Consider the following 19,867-nt stretch of genomic DNA (forward strand, 5'->3'; position numbering starts at 1 on the left):
GTTTCTACTGCTGACCTGAGTCCTCGGATCTCCACCTCTCGGAGGTGGCCACTAAACCCCAGAAGAGAAGCATCAGTCATCACTATGAACTCTGGGAGGGGCAGGGAGAGGGGTCTGCTGCTGACTAGGCCACTGTTCAATAACCAACAGTGCACATCTGCTGCAATCTCTGCTGAAATTTGGACATGGTCAAAGAGATTACCCTGACAATGCACACAATGGGATTTTAGATCCCACTGCAGCGCCTTCAAATGCCATCTGGCATGTTTTACCAGCATGATATAGGAGGCCATCAGATTCAGCAGCTCAGAGTTAGTCTCACTAAAATCCAGGCTTGAGGAGGAAACATCATGGTCCGAATATCCTGCACTCTTCCCACCATAGGATAAGTGTAAAACTGTAGTGGGTCCAGAATAGCTGAGAGGAAAGGGAAAGTTTGGGAAAGAGTCAGGTGTGAAGTTTGGGAAAGTGTCAGGTGTGACTTTGGCATGTTGATCGTAAACCCCATTGATTGAAGAAGGTTCACTGTATTCTAGAGGTGGGTGACGGCTGAATAGGGCAAGCCTGCCTTCATCAGTATTGTGAAGGTAGGGAAAGACTGAGATCCCAAATCTCCGAAGGTGAACAGCAACCACTGCGACCATTTTTTGAGTTAGCACAACAAACTAACTCAAGCCCTCCATGAACCGCAGGTACTGCCTGTGGGCCTGCAAGATGGGGATAAGAAAATAAATGCCCTGCAGGTCCAACACTACCATCCAGTCTCCAGGGCAGAAAAGACCTGGGCAAGGGTGGGGAAGCCTGCACGACCAAACCCTCAGGAGCGGGATGCTGGGTCAAGAGGGCTTCCCGCAGCCGGGCAATGGTGGTAGGCCACTAGGTGATTTACCAGAACCTCTGAACAGGGCTCGGACCAGGCCCCCAGGAGCGTGTCCGTAAGTGCCTTAGTCTATGAGAGCATTGTCTCTGTGCTTGTCTGTCTCGGCTGAAGTCCCTCTGTTAATAAGTTGGCTTTAACTTACACCGCTGAAAGCACCAAGGGCGTCAGCTGCCCATCGGATAACCATCGCAAAAGATGCACTCTCGTTGGTGGCAGGACCTTGTGAAGTGACCAATCCATTGTCAGGAGAGGTGTTTAGCCACTGGTGTCGCCCAACTCCTATCAGTTCTCTTCGGTGATACCCTGGGTAATATCATAAATTGGGTCTAAGGGGAACAGGCATTACAACGCAACTTTTATTATGCTTTGCTATTACATCGCATGCTTTACAACGCATGCGATGTTACAACACGTAATAAAAGCTACACATACCATTACATCGCATCGCTTTTACAACGCATGTGGTGTAATGGCTATCCACGTCGTTGTGAGGAAACTGAGGCTGTGTCTCCACAACGACGTGCACCTCTGACGACGCAGGAAGCAGGAACCGGGAGCAGAGACGGCGACGCTGAAATCAAGAGGAAAGCAGTAAGTCTGTTTGTGTTTGGGGTGGGGGTAGTGGTTTAGGGTAGTGTCGTAGTGTTTTAGGGTTCAGGCTAGTGCAGGGGAGGGATTAGTGTGGGTAGTGGTTTAGGGTAGGGTAGTTTTGTAGTGTTTTAGGGTTCAGGGTAGTGTAGGGGTGGGGGTAGTGTGGGTAGTGTTGTAGTGTTGTAGGGTTTAGGGTAGTGTAGGGGTGGGAGTAGTGTGGGTAGTGTTGTAGTATAGTAGTGTTTTAGGGTTTAGGGTAGTGTAGAGGTGGGAGTAGTGTGGGTAGTGTTGTAGGGTAGTAGTTTAGGGTTTAGGGTAGTGTTGGGGTGGCAGTAGTGTGGGTAGTGTTGTAGTGTAGTAGTGCTTTAGGGTTTAGGGTAGTGTTGGGGTGGGAGTAGTGTGGGTAGTGTTGTAGTGTTTTAGGGTTTAGGGTAGTGTAGAGGTGGGAGTTACCACGCATGCCTTTGCATTGTAATGGCATGCGTCATAAAGGCATACTCGTGGTAAAAGTATGCGATGTAATGGCATGTCGTCATTGACATCGCGTAGTAATGGCACGCGTGGTATTAGTATGGGTTGTAATGACATACATCCGGGGTCAAAGGCCCTGTACTAGGGCCCCTTTACGAGTTCAGCGACACAAAAAGATGATGAATGGAATGCTGAATACCGTCGAACATTCACCCCCCAGTACAGAGTTCTGTGCCTAAATCCATAGTTTTTTTGCTCACCATGCCATTCTAGTTTGGACCCAGCCATAAGCAAATCAGTCTTCACTGTGCTCCCCGTGGAAATAGACCAGCCCGAACTGCCAGGCCAGGTCTTCCCTGAACTGGAAATAAGCATCCTGGGATCAGTTTTGGGGTGTCAGCCCTCATCAGCCAGGCTTGCTTGAATCAAATGGCATAGTGAGCATGGGATGCACGTCTAGGCATACATTTCTCAATTAGGGTGACTATAGTAACACAAAAAAAATGACATACCTAATGCTGGACATTGTCAAATATTCACCCCACCTACAGAGGTATGGGCCTAAATCCATCTTTTTTCCCATACTATGCCATTCCAATTTGGACTCACCCATATGCAAATCAGTCTTGACCCTTACCCACAGGAACAGTCCAACCCGAACCACCAGGCCAGGGAGTACACTTGACGCACAAGTTACTTACCTTCGGTAACAATATATCTCTAAGAAACAGTAGTTAGTGTTAGATTCCTTACCTTAGAATATCCCCAGGCGTCAGACTGGATCCGGAACGTTTTCGTCAGCAGTACCCATTCGCGTTGCTCGTCGTCTGCAGCTCTGTGTCCGTCGTCGGCTTCGTGATCGCCGGGATGACGTCGTCAGAGTACTTAGACGCTGCCCTTGCGAGCTGACATCAGTTCTGCACATAGCTTTCCACGCCAGGAACACAGAGCCATGATAGAAACCGAGAATGGTGGCATGAAACTAGGGCCCTGAAAGGGATGTCCTTAACCCTAGATATCGGTTCGCAGAACAGGGAGGATGGGTGGGGCGGTAAGGAATCTAACACTAACTACTGCTTCTTACAGATATATGGTTACCGAAGGTAAGTAACTTGTGCATCTGAAAGAAACAGGTGTTAGATTCCTTACCTTAGAATAGATACCCCAGCAATACCAACCCCGGTGGTGGGTCTGCGAACCAAGATCACATCAGAAAGTCCTGCAGAACAGAACGGCCGAAAAAGTCATCTCTCCGGACTTGGCTGTCCGGGCAGTAGTGTCTAGCAAACGTGTGCAGCGAGGCCTACGTAGCTGCCTGGCAGATGTCCTGCAAGGGGACTCCTCGACCCAGGGCAGTAGTAGCCGCCGTGGCCCGAGTGGAATGGGCGCACAGCCCAACAGGAGGCTCCTTTTTTGCCAATGAGTAACAAACCTTGATACACAAGACGACCCACTGAGAGATGGTCCGCTTGTGCACCGCCCATCCCTTCTTTGCGCCCACGTAACCAACAAAGAGCTGGTCGCCCACACGGAACTGGCATGTGCGGTCCAGATAGAATGAGACCGCACGTTTTGGGTCCAGAGGGTGGAGCCTCTCTTCCTCTTTCGAGGGATGCGGAGGCGGATAGAAGGTGGGCAAGGTGATGGATATGAAAGGCTGTGACCACCTTGGGCAGGAAAGAAGGATGAGTCCTTAGAACAACCTTGCCCGGATGGACAGAGAGGAAAGGAGGTTTAGAAGAGCCTGGAGCTCACTCACTCTCCTTGCAGAGGGGATGGCAACCAGGAATGCAGTCTTAAGATTCAGAAGACGAAGAGGACAGTTACGAAGTGGCTCAAAGAGAGCGCACATCAGATAGGTTAGAACAAGATCCAAGTCCCACTGAGGCATCATGAAGGGAACAGAAGAAAACGATTGTGATGCCTTTCAAGAATCTATTTACAACAGGGGACTTGAAAAGGGAAGGCTGATCAGGAAGCCTTAAGAAGACTGAAATGGCCAAGAGATAGCCTTTGATAGTGCCCAGAGCAGAGCCCTGCTGGGCAAGAGAAAGAAGGAAGAGGAGAACCTCTGAAAGGGGGGCAGAAAGTGGATCCACAGCCTTTGCTGTGCACCATGCCACAGATTTGTTCCACCTGTAGGCGTATACTGTTTTTGTGGAGGGACGAATGGCTGCCAAAATCACATCACATTTCAGGAGGCAAATCAAATGGCCTGAACTGCCGCCGCTCAATCTCCATGCATGTAGGTGGAGACTGGACAGGTTCGGGTGGGGGACCGTCCCCTGCTGCTGCGACAGAAGGTCCTCCTGAAGAGGCAGATGAATCGGGGGATTGACTGAGATGCTGAGTAGCTCGGGATACCTGTATCTTCGTGCCCAGTCCGGAGCCACAAGGATGACTTGGGCCCGGTCTCACCTGATCTTCTTCAGCACTCTGGGCAGAAGTGGTATAGGCGGAAAGGCGTACAACAGACCGCAGCTCCACTCGCGACGAAAAGCATCGCCGAGCGAGTGCCTCCATGAAAATTCCAATGCGCAGAACTGATGACATTGCGCGTTCTCTTCGGTGGCGAACAGATCTAACCAAGGCTCTCCCCACTGCTGAAAGAGACCTTGTGCCATGTCCGAGTCCATTCGTGATCCATCATGCACCGGCGGATGAGTTTGTCTGCACTGGCGTTCAGGGAACCTGACAGGTGTTGAACCACCAGGGTGATGGCCTGGTGTTCCAACCATTGCTAGAGGCGCAGAGCCTCCTGGCAAAGGGTCCACGACCCCATCCCGCCCTGTTTGTTGCAGTACCACATGGCGGTGGTGTTGTCCGTGAATACCTGCACTACACTTCCTGGACAGAGGGAAGGAATGCCTTCAGTGCAAGTTGGATCACCCGCAGCTCCAGAAGGTTGATATGGAGCCGGGACTCCGCCGGAGACCAGAGGCCTCTGATCTCCCCTCTCTCCCATGTGCCCCCCCCCCCCCCAGCCCAGGAGGGACGCATCCATCACCACTACATGCTCCGGTTGGGGTAGGCAGAGAGATCTGCACCTGACCCTATAGCGGTTCGTGAGCCACTATTGCAACTGACTCGCAGTGCCCTCCGAGATCAGGACGTGGTTGGACAGGTTGCCCTGATGCTGTGCCCACTGAAACTTCAGGTCCCACTGCAGAGCCCGCATTCGCCACCTGGCGTGTTGCACCAGAAGGATGCAGGAGGCCATCAGCCCCAGGAGCTGCAGTGTCAACCTGACCGAGACTCAGGATAAAGGCTGAAAGAGCCTGAATTCGGGGGGAAAACTCCGAAACAGCGCAGAGTCCAGAACCGCTCCGATGAAAAGGAGCTTTTGAGTGGGGCACAGGTGTGACTTCCGCACATTGATGGAGAACCCCAGCAAGTGCAGGAGGTCGGCCGTACTCTGGAGGTGGGAGATAGAGGAAGACTGAAACCCCTGATCTGCGCAGATGAGCTGCGACTACCGCCATCACTTTCGTGAACACCCGAGGGGCGCTGGTAAGGCTGAAGGAGAGCACGGTAAACTGAAAGTGCTCGTGGCCTACTGTGAACTGCAGGTAGCGCTGGTGGGCCGGCAGGAGGGAGATGTGGAAATACGCGTCCTGCAAATCCAACGCTACCATCCAGTCTCCTGGGTCCAGGGCAACTAGGACTTGAGCCAAAGTCAGCATCTTGAACTTCTCCTTCCGGAGGAAGCAGTTGATGCTCCGTAGGTCCAAGATAGGGCGTAGGCCTCCTTTGCCCTTCTTGGATACCAGAAAGTAGTGGGAATAGCAACCACGTCCTACTTCTGGCCCAGGAACGCGCTCGATGGCCCCCTTGGCCAAGAGGGCCATAACTTCCTCCTGCAGAAGTTTCAAGTGATACCCCGACATGCAGTGGTACGGCGGTGGCATGGCTGGAGGGGTCGCCTCGAAGGGGAGGGAGTAGCCCCTTCAGACGATTTGCAGCACCCACCTGTCCGACGTGATGGTGCGCCAGTGGAGGAGGTGATGGCGAACCCTGCCCCCCTTCTGGCATCGAATGGGCCTGAAATTCCAGACTAGGAAGGCTTAGAGGCAGATGCTGTGGGAGCGGATGTGGACTGACCCTGCCGTTGTCCCCCAGCATTGCCACGGCGGTTACCACGTCCGCGACCGCATTGAGACTGGTCCTGCGGCCTGTGGCTGGCTGGAAAAGGTGGCTGCAGTGACCATATCCCACAGAGAGTGGGTGTAAAGGCTCAAAAGGCAGGCGGTGTTGACAGACCATAGCCCCAAACTCAGAGAGGAGAACAGTTTCTTCCCAAACTGATCATACCTTTTGGATTCCCGATCCGGAGGAGCGGTCGGGAATGAGCTCTGGAACGTAGAGGCCTGGATCACCAGGCTCTCGGGGTGGGGTGCACGGTCAGAAAGCTAGGGTCGCCCAGAGCCGGGCGGTGGCATCGGGCCACGTTCCGACCCACAGGGAGGCCTGTGGAGGGCTTGGACCAGATGCCCAGCCGAACGTCAGTCAGAGCTTTGTTAAACCGCAGTAGAGGGTCCGAGGAGCTTGTCTGCGGTTTGAGCACCTCAGTGAGGAGGTTATTCCTCACGGCCGCAACAGAGAGCTCAAGAACACCACGCTGTAAGCAACCCCTTCCTCCAAAGCCACTGAGGGAGGAGAGATAAATCCAGTGTCGGGCGAAGTGTCTAGACCACTGGCCCCCCTTAGCTCTTCTGCCCAGTACTGACTCAACTGGCACTGCAGTGCCAGAGGGTCCTCAGACTCCTTCCAGTCCTCATCATCCATCTCCTGATAATCAGGTAAAAATGATGGAGCCGGGTCGAAGGTGAAGGCCTCACCCACTGACGCCGGACCCGGACCGGGGCTGAAACTGGGGTCGACGTCGTCTGGAGACAGCGCCAGGAGCGATTACATGGGGTCGGCGCCAGCGGAGGACTCATAAGGTCGACTGGCAACGGCCCGGATCCAGGCCATGATCCTGCGGAGCCCTGCGGCGCCGGGACCGGAGTCGTTGACGGCGCCGGGCCGGAGCCCCCTGCCCACTAGGGCTCCCAGTCGTACCCGCGTGGCCCGAAGGCGCCGCAGCACGTTCCGACGGAGGAAAGCGCGACCTCATGGCCGCGAGGAAGGCGCTGACCTTCTCCGGTGTCGCGTTAAGCCCAGGGACCGGCAGGTATAGAGCTGGACGCTGCACCAGCGGCTCTGACGGAGCTGTGTGGGCGGTGTCGCCCGAACCCCCGGCCACATCGCGCGAGCGTCGGGGGGAGTCGGAAGAACGATGTCACCTCTTCGACTTCTTTTTTTAATGCCTCGACTTACCTGAGGACTTGGAGCCCGACGAGTGGTGGAGGCTCATCGAGCGGCGATGACTGCGGCTCCACGACCGGTCCCTCGACTTCCTCCTCGACCGGGACTTCGAGCGGGCGGGGCCGACTGCCGGACCTCGAGCAGCTCATGGGACCGCTCCCGTCTAGCCTTTGAGGTCAAGGCCCGGCAGTCGGGGCACAACTTGTCATCATGGTCATCCCAGAGGCAATAAAGGCACAGACGGTGGGGGTCTGATGTCGGTGACAGTCCACGCAAGGTTTAAAACCAGGCATCCCTAGCGGCACCACGAGTCGAGTGGTCGACTCGAAAAGTGATCAAAAAGTTAGTAAAAAATGAACTGGAGTACTGCTCTTCCTGGATCTGCGCTTGCTGGCGTGGAAAAAAGAAGAACTGCTGTCATTGCATGAGGGCAGCGTATAAGTACTCCGTAGACGTCATCCCGGCAATCATGACGCCGACGACGGACGCGGAGCCGCAGACGACACCTAGCGACGCGCAGGGGTACTGCTGACGAAAACTTTCTGGATCCAGTCTGACGCCTGGGGATATTCTAAGGTAAGGAATCTAACACTAACCTGTTTCTTTGATATTCTGTGTGGCCTAAAGGCGCTCCAGAAGGATGTGGATGCCTGGAGATGAGCTTGATAAAACTCATGAAGTTGGGCAGGAGTCGCTCTGGGGTCTGGCAAGTCCGCGAAGTGTGGTAACAGTTCTGGTGCTGGCTCCCCATGAGGTGTGTGGGAGACGTGCTAAGAGGCCTGGAGCGGTCTTGCACTCCTTTCAGTTGTTTGGAAGAGTGTGGAGAAATAAAATGACACTTCGACTTCTTTTTCTTTTTTGACTTACCTGATGAAGAACTGATGAACACCCGTCGGGGAAACAGCTCTTGGAATGGGCCAATGGTCGGCCTTCGGACCGAGAACATCCTCTGGAGTGGGAATGACGCCAAGACTTTTGGCATCACGCCACAAGGAGCTTCATTGCCTTCTCCCGAATTGCCTTCAGGTGCATTGAGAGGCATTCAATCCGGCCTTGGAGTTGTGGCCCGACCCACTGCACCATAGGAAGACCAAGTGGGTATAATTTCTTCTGTTTCCAGTAACCTAAGGGTTTCAAACACCTTAGGTTTCTGAGGGGACTTATTTCCCATCACACAGGAAACAGAGAAGTAATAGTTTGACAAAAGGCGAGAAAAAGATGTTCTAAAAATGACAGAGGTAGCTCACCGGATCTACAACTGCTGTCAGCACTCAGGGTGGTGCTTATATAGGCACCGCGCATGTCATATCCAGCACGGACAAGGTTGACACAGCACGGCGCGCAGAGGTATTTATTTATTATTTATTTATTATAAAGCTTTTGTATAGCACGAACAAGACCCTTACGGGTATCAGAGCGCTTTACAGGCAAATGTGAATAATCAAGAGGTACTGCTCAAGAATGTTCGGGGTCCATTCTGTAACCTGGGGAATACTCTAGAGTAAGAAATCTGCGGTTCGACAATGCATATCAGACCATAATGAATGCCTCTGGCAGGAACAGGAAGCTGGCAGCCAGGGTCCCTCCCCTAAACCAATCACAATGCTGCAATGGCAGAGTTGTAATTGGTCGGGATGTCGCCCAGCTACGGGCCCGTGAGGTGGGCGTGTTCTTCATGCAGGCTGCAATGCAGCCTGCATGGAGAAGGGCAGAGTGCGCATGACTGGTTTGGGTGGCCCGGGAGGGCCGACCAAGCAGTCTTTCTGCACTCAGGAGTGGGCAAACCACTCCTCCACTGCCCTGCTCAAAGAGCAGAGCAGCCCTGCCCACCTGCCCGCCTGCAATGGGCAAAGCAAATATAAAATGGTAATACCTAAAAGTTCTTACCATTGTATGTTTTGGCTTTCTCGCACTGCGAAAAAGCAGTGGGGCGACACTCCTCTGCCCTAGTGGAGGAGCCGCCCTGCTCTTAAGATATTTTGTAACATGGTACACATGTTGCCTTCTAGTGCTTTAGAGCATGTCTGAATGAACTGATGTATGATGTCTCGTAAACATTCCCACAGAGATATTCTCTGTACAAACATGAATCAGTCTTATGATCTGCAGCGGTTCTGATTTTCAAACCAATGTGGACGCCACTACGGCATAATCAGCTCCAACATGAGTGTGGATGGAGGAGTTGTTTGATTGAGAGTTACATGATACTTGGGCCATGCTCCTTTTGGAAAAGTGAGAGGTATGAGGCAAATATGGTACATATTCAGAATTTATGTCTGGAAGGTCATATTGTTTAACTGTAAGTCTGTGATTAAATTCATTCCAGAGCTTCATTCCAGCTGTATTAATGTCTTTTGGACAAGCTTTTTTATATCTCACCAGTTGTCAGAGAGCCAGGTGCACTAGCTGGATATAAGGAGTCTGGCAGTAATTAAGAAACACCTTCTGATCCATAGTGCAAGAAAAAGGTGTGTGGCAATTCTATATCAGCCTTGCTTTTTGGAAGCCTCATAAAGCTGCCACATATTGCAAATATTATTTTGGAGCACAATCACTTTTAGAAATTTGGATGAAGAGTAAAAAAAGGTTGATGACAATTATTCCAAAAGTAAGCAGCATTGTTTTGGCTTTACATGATATTATGATAGCGGAAGCAGTTAAAAGATTGAATGGCAAATTTCTTACCAGTCTGCTGTTGGCACTTATGAAGTATTTCATGAGTTAGAGCTTGAATGTAGCTCATATCTTCCGATCTTGTGGTAAGGTTGGTGTACACCATGCTTACTATATCTTTCAAAACTTGAATAAAATCCTCCTCTGAAGTCTGTTTTTTCAGAGACAAAGCTATAACTGCCTTTATAGCCTTCAAAAGAGAAAGAATGTGTATGTTAGCATGCTACATATTAATCAAGCAAATGTGATAATCTCAGTTGCATTAAACCAAAATGTTATTCTTTTGATGTTTTAAATCAGTTTATCTGTGACATACATCAGTGCTAGGCCTGAACAAACCTCTGAATTTGGAACTAAAGGATTATTAGAGATTACCAAATTTGCAAAACATTTTCATGACAATCAGTTTCAAAAGGCCCATGGCAACACTGATTTTTGAAACACTGTACCAAATAGCATAGACGTTTGTGTGCACAAGCGGCTACCACTGAAAACCATATGCGTATTAATTAACTTGAAAATCGTGTTCTACTTATACTAATTGCATATCATCACTTTATCATTAGCCAGCATCCCCATAGTACCAACAACCCTTAATATTAAGTAAGAGATGGAAAATATTCACATCAATGAAATGGTAGGAAGATATTTATCATGCCATTATTATAGATTTGTATCAATTTATAGTTAATGAGCATTTTTGTGATTGTATGGTCACTTGTGAGATTCACAAAACAAGGTTTTCCACTTGTAAGTAGATTTACTCAGACACATTTTCTCCCAGGAATCAAGGCTAGCCGCTGCAAGTCCTGTTAGGACCAGCGATAGTTATAGTGTTCCTGAGCCGAGTGAGATATAAGATAGTAATGCAGCAGATACATGTGTTGTGCATTTTTCAATCTGCTTATCAATTATCGATCCGAAGCTGTTCTTGGTGCCATTCTGAACCAATGTCTTTAGTGTCCTGAGAGGCACCCCGCGCGAGTAGGGGAGGGGTGCCTTTAGTGGGATTTCGTGCCCAAGGGAACGGTTTCGTTTCCCTGGAAGTTGGCAAGGGGAGGGTCGCAAAGGAAAGCGAGGATTGAGGGAGGCGCGTGGCGGTCCCTCCCCGTAGGCGATAAAACTCCTGGACTCGAGGGTGAAGCCCTCTTTGTCCTCTCGCCTCTGGGGATTGCTGAAAGGCGCAGCGGGAGCAGTTGCCCACCCACCCATCCCTAAGTTTAAAGTAGAGTTGGCGGGGTCCCGAACAAGAGGAAAAGGCCGGGGATTTCTTTTGGCGGAAACTGGCTGACCCTGCAACAGGGAGGCAGTCAATGGGGCTCTGGGCTGGCGGGAGAGGGGGGCTGTCCTGCTGGTGGCCCTTGGACTCTCCGGCCCTACCCTAGTAGCCGGTGCTTGGATGAAGCAACATGATTCCTCATATGGAAGTAATGGTAAGGGTTTGGGTTGTGTCCTGCTGGTACAACACCGCTCAAGAGTGATCTAGAGATGATGAATTGTAAATACATGGTAACCTGGGGGCGCATATGTACCGCGACTCCTTATGCGGAAGTAATGTTAAGGGGTTGGGTTGTGTCCTGCTGGTACAACACCCCTCAAGAATGGATATAGAGATGACGAATTGTAACTACATGGTAACCTAGGGGTGCATATGTATACTGCGACTCCTTATGTTCAGTAATGGGAGTATGTTATGGTTAATTAAATTGGTCAAAATGGAAGGTTTATCAACAAATAAAATGGTGTTATTTGATAAGTAATAAAAGCTACTCAGTGAACACCAACCATTTGTAAAGTGTCTTTGTGGCAGAGTGGTGGACGAAGGGCACGTGATATCCCCACTATACACTTTCCCTCATTTTTCCTAGTTCCTAAAGGAGGTATTACTGTGTAGCATCCTGAATGAAATGGGTGAATGGGTGGATGATTGGGATTGTTGGCTGTATTGCTTGGGATATATTCCATGTTAAAAATCCTGACAGCCTTTCACAAGTCATCATCATCATCAATTTAACTTTATTTCGGTTTGTTTATGAACCATAAAAGTACATCAAAAATAGAAAAATACATTTACAACAATAGACTAATACACAGTTACATCTCATTTTAGATATTTGCAGTAAAATCAGTTGGCATGTGGTTTATAGAGTGACGATAAAAACACTAAGACAAGAAAATACATAGATTAAATGTTCAAAAAGCGGTGGAAGCCTAGTTTTTACTAAGACAAGCTGTCTACCTACATTAAAGTAGCTTACTACTACCGGATCAATCTCCGTCTAATTAACCACATTGAAAACAAAAATTTAGCAATAGCAGTAACTATTAGTGCATTAGTATCAGTTTTTAAAATTCTAAAAAACTCTATATGGTTCCTGACTCCTAGGTTCACACATAGCTGTATAATCCATTTTTTTCTGCTAACAGAATAAGCAGGACAAAACAAGATCACATGAATTAGGGATTTGTTTGGATCATTACAACCTGGACAAGGACGAACTAAACCCATTTCCCATTTATCAGTGTAAGAGTGGAGGGGTAGTGTACCATATCTGAACTGTAGATACAGTTTTTTTGCTAAGACAGGTTCTATAGTGTCTAATTCCTTCTCAAAGCTATAGACATTCTTGAAATCCAGAAAGCTGTCAGTGAGACTAGAAGACCTGGCTGATCGAAGGACTTCTTCTAAGTTGTAATATTTTATAGACTCAGCCAGGGTTCTCTTTGAGATGGATTTGCATGTGTCCTCCGGATTAGACCAGAGATTCTCCATGCCGATCCTAGACGCCTGCCCCCTTATAAAGGATAACCACTTTATCCTCCCTGCACCCGGGCGTGCCATCACAATCTTCAGTTCTTCTCTATAGCACTCAAGCTCCGGGACACTCCACAATCTGCGCCAGTAAAGGAGCGGGCGTGAGGCAATTGCTTCTGTAATGGGCCTCAGATTTATATCCAACCTTAAAGGAACTAAAGGAGTGTTTTTTGGTAAAGAGAGCAGCTGTCTAATAAAGTTATTCTCTGTTATGCTAATCTCACTCGCTGGACGGTGGCCCCAGAGTTCAGCCCCGTAAAGAGTGGATGATCTGGTTTGAACTTTATATATTTCCAGTGGTACACTGACTACTTTATGGACACAAGATTTCTGCACTTTGAGAACCCTCCCGTAGACTGAGAAAGGGTTAAATTAGCCTTAGTCATTTGAGTTTCCCAACTCATTTTATCATTTAAAGTCAGACCTAAGTAAGTGAAATTATTTACCCTTTCCAGGGCTCGTCCATCCATTGACGGGCGTGGACAATTAGTTGCACTGGCATTGAACACCATGTACTTTGTTTTATCTATATTAATCACCAAATTCCTGTTCCTACAGAATTTGGTGAATTGGTCTAACACCCGCTGCATCCCCATAGATGTTTTTGAGAGCAGCAGGGTGTCATCCGCAAACATAAGTGCAGGAAATTTACCGCCAGCTAAATTAGGGGCGTCAATGTTGTGTACACTAATTAGGTCATCGACAAGACCATTTAAAAAAAGGGAAAATAAAGTATAAACCCAGGATTACTCAATGAAATGTGCTTTTACATTCTAGGCACAAGATTGCTAATTTTGTTTAACTTTGTGCTCATTCCTAGTTAAAGATTCAATTTTCTCCAACCGATAACTTGGTTGGCTGTTTAATTTCAAGAATAAGCAATTTTTCATTCAGTTAGTGTAATTTAAAAGAATGTAAAATGAAGTTTAAACTGTGCATTTAAGAAAAAGTTTTGAAAACAAAAATGTAATAATACTTTATTAGGCTTTTTTAATGTGTATAAAAGTAGTTTCTTTCTTTGATCTAATTTTAGGATTGTTTTAAAGGAGTATATCAATGTTTTGAGTATTTGTTTTGTTGCACGAAAATTTCTAAATCAATAAAAAATAATGTTAAACTATTCAATACAATTAAAATAAATGGGAAATCTAAGTTCTTTCCTGTGAAGCCCAAGTGGAGAAATGTCTTTTGAGTAAGAGAAAATGCAAGCCATGGCCAAACGTGAAGGTTTTCAAACTACTCCTGCAAGGAAAGGTCACTTTTTTGCAGATTTACCCCACAATGATTGGACTGATGCTACTGGTGTATAGATTTCTTTTGTACACTGGATCACTGCTGTGTGCGCTTTGACCCCTAAAAACATGTTGAACTGTCTAATCCCTGACTGACACAATTAACCTACCTGTAAACTCCTAATATATGGCACTCAGTGTACCCAGGGTCTGTATGTTAAATGACACTAGCGGACTACAGCACCTATTTTGCCACCACTAAAGTGACTATGCAAAGCATGTCTTCAGGCCTACGCCTGCAGCCTATGTGTTCAGTTTTAAAACTGCAAATTTAACCAGGCACAATACATGCTTTGCCAGGCCTAAACCTTACTTAATACCTATTAAGAGGTCCTATGGTAAGCACTAAATGCCCATAGGTCAGGGTACATGGGGGCACATGCATCAAGCATTTTACCGGTCGCAACCGGGCTGATTAACAGAATCGGCCCATTTGCGACCGGTAAAATGCAAATTGCGACGCATCAAACAGAATGCATTCCCAAAATAGGTCATCGTAATTTTTGGCAATTACCTAGATTGCAAATGCATATAAGGAATCCCAAGATGCGATTCCCTAAATGCGATGCATTATGCATTCGCAAATTGCGTTTTCGCAATTTGGAATCGCAAATTACCATCAACTTCAAGTTGATGGTAATTTGCAATTCCTTTGAAAAAATGCAAATAAATGCATTTTTCAAAGTTCATTGTGGTGCTCACTGCACCAAGAGTGCATGCTTAGTTTTTTGGAGGGTGCATCAGGGTGGCCTATTGGCCCCCTTGCAGTCTTGAAATTGCATGCGAAATTTGCGAGTAACTATTTGGTACTCGCAAATTGCGAAAGCAATCCCATTCATTCCTATAGGCCTCTAAGCCCATAGGAATGAATGAGAAGCCATTGCTTAATTGCAAATCGTAATTAAGGAATGTGTAGGAATCACTGCTATTTTAGCGAAACCTACATGCATAGGCAATTGTGATTCCTTAATAGCGATTCCTTGATAATCGCTATTAAGGAATCGGAATTGCCTAGCTTGATGCATGTGTCCAATGGTATTTACAAAATAAGACATTGTCCTTAAGTTTTACATGCCCTGGCAGTGAAAAATGTCCAAGAGCCATTTTTCACTGTGGCACGGCTGGCTCTCCCATATAACAGCACGGGGTACATTATAACACCATATAATGTTGAAATGGAGTTTGGGAATAGCTAGAACCATCATTCAAACACTTAAATGAATAGGAATTTAAAATCCAATCTGATGGTAAAGTTGGATTTTAAATTACTATTTTAAAAATGGGACTTTTAGAAAGTTGGCATTATTTCCCTGCTTAAAAGTAGGCCTTTCAGAGATAATTCCAAACTGTCCTCTTACAGCCTCCTGGGAGGAGTAAATTGCTCTCACAAAGGGAACAAAATGGCCTTGGCTGGGAAGAGGTGTGACCTCTTCCTGACAGGATGGCCTGGGGGCTGTGGTCACTATATGTAAAAGCCTTAAAGGGGCAGCCCTTGTTACACCTATGCTTTCCCCTGCTATTGTCCCAGTAGGGGAAAAAAGTCATAATAGTGGTTTTGCCTGGGGATTGCCTAATTTCACTAGACATTTCTCAGGCATGTGCCCAGGAACTCCGACCAAGGGAGGAAAGATTTTACCATGCTGGAGATTATGCAGAGCAGGGACTGCGGGTTTCTATAGGAACGACCCCCGAAGAAATGGTGTTGAAGTGGTTAGGGTTGCCCCAGGAAAAAGCTTCCCTATTGGTTAGTGAGTCACTCCCAACCACAAGCTAAACCCAGGCATACAAGTGGTACCCCTGGACACTTTCTTCAGAACACTCCTGACCCGAGGAAGGCAGAAGAAGGACTGTACCTGCCAAGCACTGACGTCAGAAAGAGGACTGCACCTGCCTGCAACCTTTGGAGAGAGACCATAATGGCGGACCTGCTCTCAGGTGAACTCAGGACAGAAGAGTGGATTCCAAGGACTAGTTGGCTAGCCTCCTTTTAAGCTACATGGTCATAAAAAGCTGCAAGAAGCACAACTTCCTGAAGTGCCCAGGTGAACAGTTCCAACTAGTCTTGCCCTGGACTCTGTGGGGAGCTTCAACTGCACACAGAAAATGTAGAAGAGCCCAGTTCTGGTAAGCTGGGACTGAGATTTCTGATTGAAGATGCATCTTATTATTTAATAAATGTATGTGCATATTTACGTAGTGTTTATACACACTCATAAATACATATATAGGTGTTTCAAGTCAAAAGGCAAGGACTATGAACTGGGTACAAGGCAAAGACATAGCCATGCTATGGTTGGAGAGGCAGTTGGTTTTAAAGGAAGGAATTGGACTGTTACTGCATCATGATGTAACAACAAAGGAGCGCCACAATTGTAGTGACTACAAGACAAAAAGTTTGTTTGTCGGCAAGTGAACTAGTACACAGTCTATGATAATTACAAATGAAACCTTGGTTAGGTTTTCTAGAAGGCCCTCACTCACCACTAGTTGGTGACATGCTTCATCCTGGGCCCCCACCGGGTGTGGCTGAATGCCACCCCAGTGTGCTGCGATGCCAGAGATTACTGCAGAGCTGGTTCTTGTTTGTGAGAGCGAACTGAAGAATTAAAATGCCACAATTAGGTCAAAAAAAGACTTTTATTAATTTGCCAATTGGACAGAGTAAAAATAGTGAAGGATAAAGGACCACAATTATAAGTCCAAGATTACCCTTAAGTGTGGTGATCAGGTCAACATGTTTCTGCCTATGTGATGTAATTAATCAGGCATTCATCACGACCAATGTGTAAGTGATTAGTGTTATGTAGGAACCCCGGCGGTATGGGCACGCTAAGGCCCACCCTAACCTGGGGTTACTTATGTAAAAAATAAAAAGGTTTCTGAGATTCCCAGGATGAAGCATGTCACCAACTAGTGGTGAGTGAGGGCCTTCTAGAAAACCTAACCAAGGTTTTATTTGTAATTATCATAGACTGTGTACTAGTTCTCTTGCCGACAAACAAACTTTTTGTCTTGTAGTCACTACAATTGTGACGCTCCTTTGTTGTTTTTTCATGATCACCCCAGGGGAATAAGAGCGTCTCCTTGTTCTCCCTTACTCTTTTGTTGTTCTAAGTGCATCATGATGTAAACATCTTTCAAGTGGTGAAACTACAGCTGGTTCCCAAATTGGTGCTGGGTTGGAGCACTTCTGATGGATTTGGGAATATTGTTTCAGATCCAAGGGAGAATAGATGATTTTTTACAACTTTTATTTCAATTCTTCACTTCAAATTTGATGGCGTCCTAGCTTTGTGTGCGCCAACAGTCACCAGAGATGGTGAGCTTGTCAGCCACACAGGCAGGGTTGCTGCTCCTAATGGCTTTGTAAATGATGGATCTGGTTTTGAAGAGGGCGCAGGCTGGCAAGGGAAACCAATGGAATTCAATCAGAGAGGGGTGATGTGCTTCTGGTTCCTCGGGTGTATGATGAGGAATGCTGCAGCATATGGGATTGCCTTAAGGTGGGCCAGTGTGCAGTATGTGCGTACGCAAAGTAACTTAGACTTAATGTTGCAACATGTGTTGTGCATCATCCCCACCATATTTTCAATTTCAGCACTACAGAGAGATTGGCTCACTGCTAGTCCTTTGGAGAAAGTGTGCTATTAGAAGAGAGCCCTTAATATGTCGCATCTGTTCATGCTGGGGAGCATCGCCTCCTGAGACTACTTGTTTGTTACTAACACGTAAAGGGTGATTGTTGATATGAGAGACATTCTAGTTTCAAATGAATAGATTCCCTTCCCACAAACACATTAGAAACGGCAAGTATGCACTCCATAGAGTGGTTAACATACCTGGTTCAGCTGCACGTGACTCACTGTCAATAGGTGAGTTAACCCTGGTCCAGGAAGCGCCTGCTGCACCAAGAGAATCCCATGAAGAACGCAGACTCCAAAACAAAAAATGCGTATATTCATCTGCATTGCCTTCAGTTTCACATAGTGTTCCTCTTTCACCTGATCAAGAGCTGATAAAATAGCTGCAAGATAATAAAATACACATCATGCATGTTATTTTACATAAATACATGTTCGCATTTTCACTGTATTTGTTCCTCCAATCGAGAAGGTGAGTGAGAAGTAGACCAAGCGAGGAGTGATAGAGTGAGAAAGAGACAGAATGAGTGAGTAACGCCATTTACATAGTACATGCTGTGGGCCAAATTTGGCATGGACATATATTAAAATGAGTGGTGTTATAATGCTGCCATGGCACCCCTGCATGCATTTAGCTATTTTTGAAAAAGGCAGTAAGGAAAAGATCATCTCGGGTGTAGGTTGCACCTCTCATTTATTGCTGCTATGTCCAGACGATCCATTATGATCTTTAATCAGTCAGAGTTGCTATCAATGGGCAGGTGATACTCAAGTTCTGGTCTCTAACCATCGGAAAGGTGTACATCCAATATCAATCAAACCAAATGAGCTGGGCTTAAAAGAAAACAACTGTTACAGATAACATTGAATATAAGCTCAATGATAGGGGTCAGAGACAACACAAGCAATCTGCACACCTAGTGACACTGGTCCTATATTTTCTTGCATTGTGACGAGCCTAGCGCGCAGCGGTTATGTGGGGGTGCTCTAGGGGCAGGGCAGTGGGGGGGTCTAGTAGTATTTGCTTGTTGGTCTGCTGATAGTACTAAAAGAAATATTATGCTGTGGGCAGCTCTGCCATTTACCTCATAGGCTGATTGGTTTGACAGTCTGGCACTGAGTCCTGGTAACACCAAACGAACTCTGTGATGCCAGGAACTACCCCTGGCCATCCTCATAAGAGCCTCCCTGTAGTTATTCTTTCTCTGAACGCCTGTTCTCTGATTCATCATTTTGCAGTCATTCAAAGGACAATCTGTTCCTTGAGTACTTGCAACAAGCTCTTTAAATACAGTTGTTCTATCTTTGGTTGATTAGGTGATGCAATATCTTTTGTAAAGCTTATCAGCATAGGTATTACCAAAGGTGCAGTGATTTGACTGAAACAATTAATGAGCGCATTTTGTCTCTTGCACCTACTATAGCTATTTTAGCATTAGGTTGTGGAAAAACCATTATGAGTTGGCAACTTGCTTCCTTTTTATTGGTTTTATGCTACTCAGAACTAAATGAATAGTATGTTGGTTCCAAGGAAAATAACACCGTGGGCTTCCGATGAAGTACAACCAATCATTTTTGTTAATAATCAGAGAGATGTATGTACATATATAGTTATAACCACAATATTACTTCTGAGTTGACCCTTGATCTAGTCAACAACATTTGTGGGTTCATACAGAATAATGGTATGTACAAGCAGTAAAAAAAGAAAAAAGGCAATCACCATGCCATGTGAGTTTAAATTATATTAACATCATCTCTCTGACATCATGAATTTCCCAGGAAAGATTTTATTTGGAGTGCATTTCATTAGTTTTCACAGGCGGGATCAGGGGTTCTTGGTTAATTAATGTGAGCTAATAATGAGAAGTACTTGATCTGCAACATTCAGGGGTTGTGTGAAACGAGCAGTCAGCCTGCAAATCTATAAAGATTTCCTTAAATGCTGAAAAGCATCTTCAAATAATTGCTGGCACAGTATGAGTTACATATGCCATTGTAAACTGTATGGCAAAAGTCTCTACTGATATTTTCAATGTTACATATTACACATATTAGTTATGGCTGAATGTTACATTAGGAAAATCCTTTCTAACTGCATCCGTGCAAATATGTGATAGTAAAAATAAATGATCCCAAAAGATAGTGTGGTCATTGGCAGCCAGAAGACAATAGACATCACTAAATACATCAGTCA

General features: G+C 46.7%; 1 protein-coding gene across 1 annotated transcript in view; it reads right to left on the reverse strand.

Annotated features, from left to right (window-relative positions):
- LOC147729701 (dynein axonemal heavy chain 17-like) overlaps positions 1–19,867 on the reverse strand; it is a 1,258,223-nt gene that overhangs the window by 174,512 nt on the left and 1,063,844 nt on the right. Inside the window, exons 43-44 of the mRNA XM_086954021.1 lie at positions 17,869–18,053; positions 9,935–10,112 (exon numbers count right to left, since the gene is read on the reverse strand). Of these exons, the coding sequence (XP_086810147.1) occupies positions 9,935–10,112; positions 17,869–18,053 (363 nt within the window). The remainder of the gene's footprint in view (positions 1–9,934; positions 10,113–17,868; positions 18,054–19,867) is intronic.

The sequence above is a fragment of the Lissotriton vulgaris genome, chromosome 2_1 (assembly GCF_964263255.1).
Source record: "Lissotriton vulgaris chromosome 2_1, aLisVul1.2, whole genome shotgun sequence".
Classification (NCBI taxonomy): domain Eukaryota; kingdom Metazoa; phylum Chordata; class Amphibia; order Caudata; family Salamandridae; genus Lissotriton; species Lissotriton vulgaris.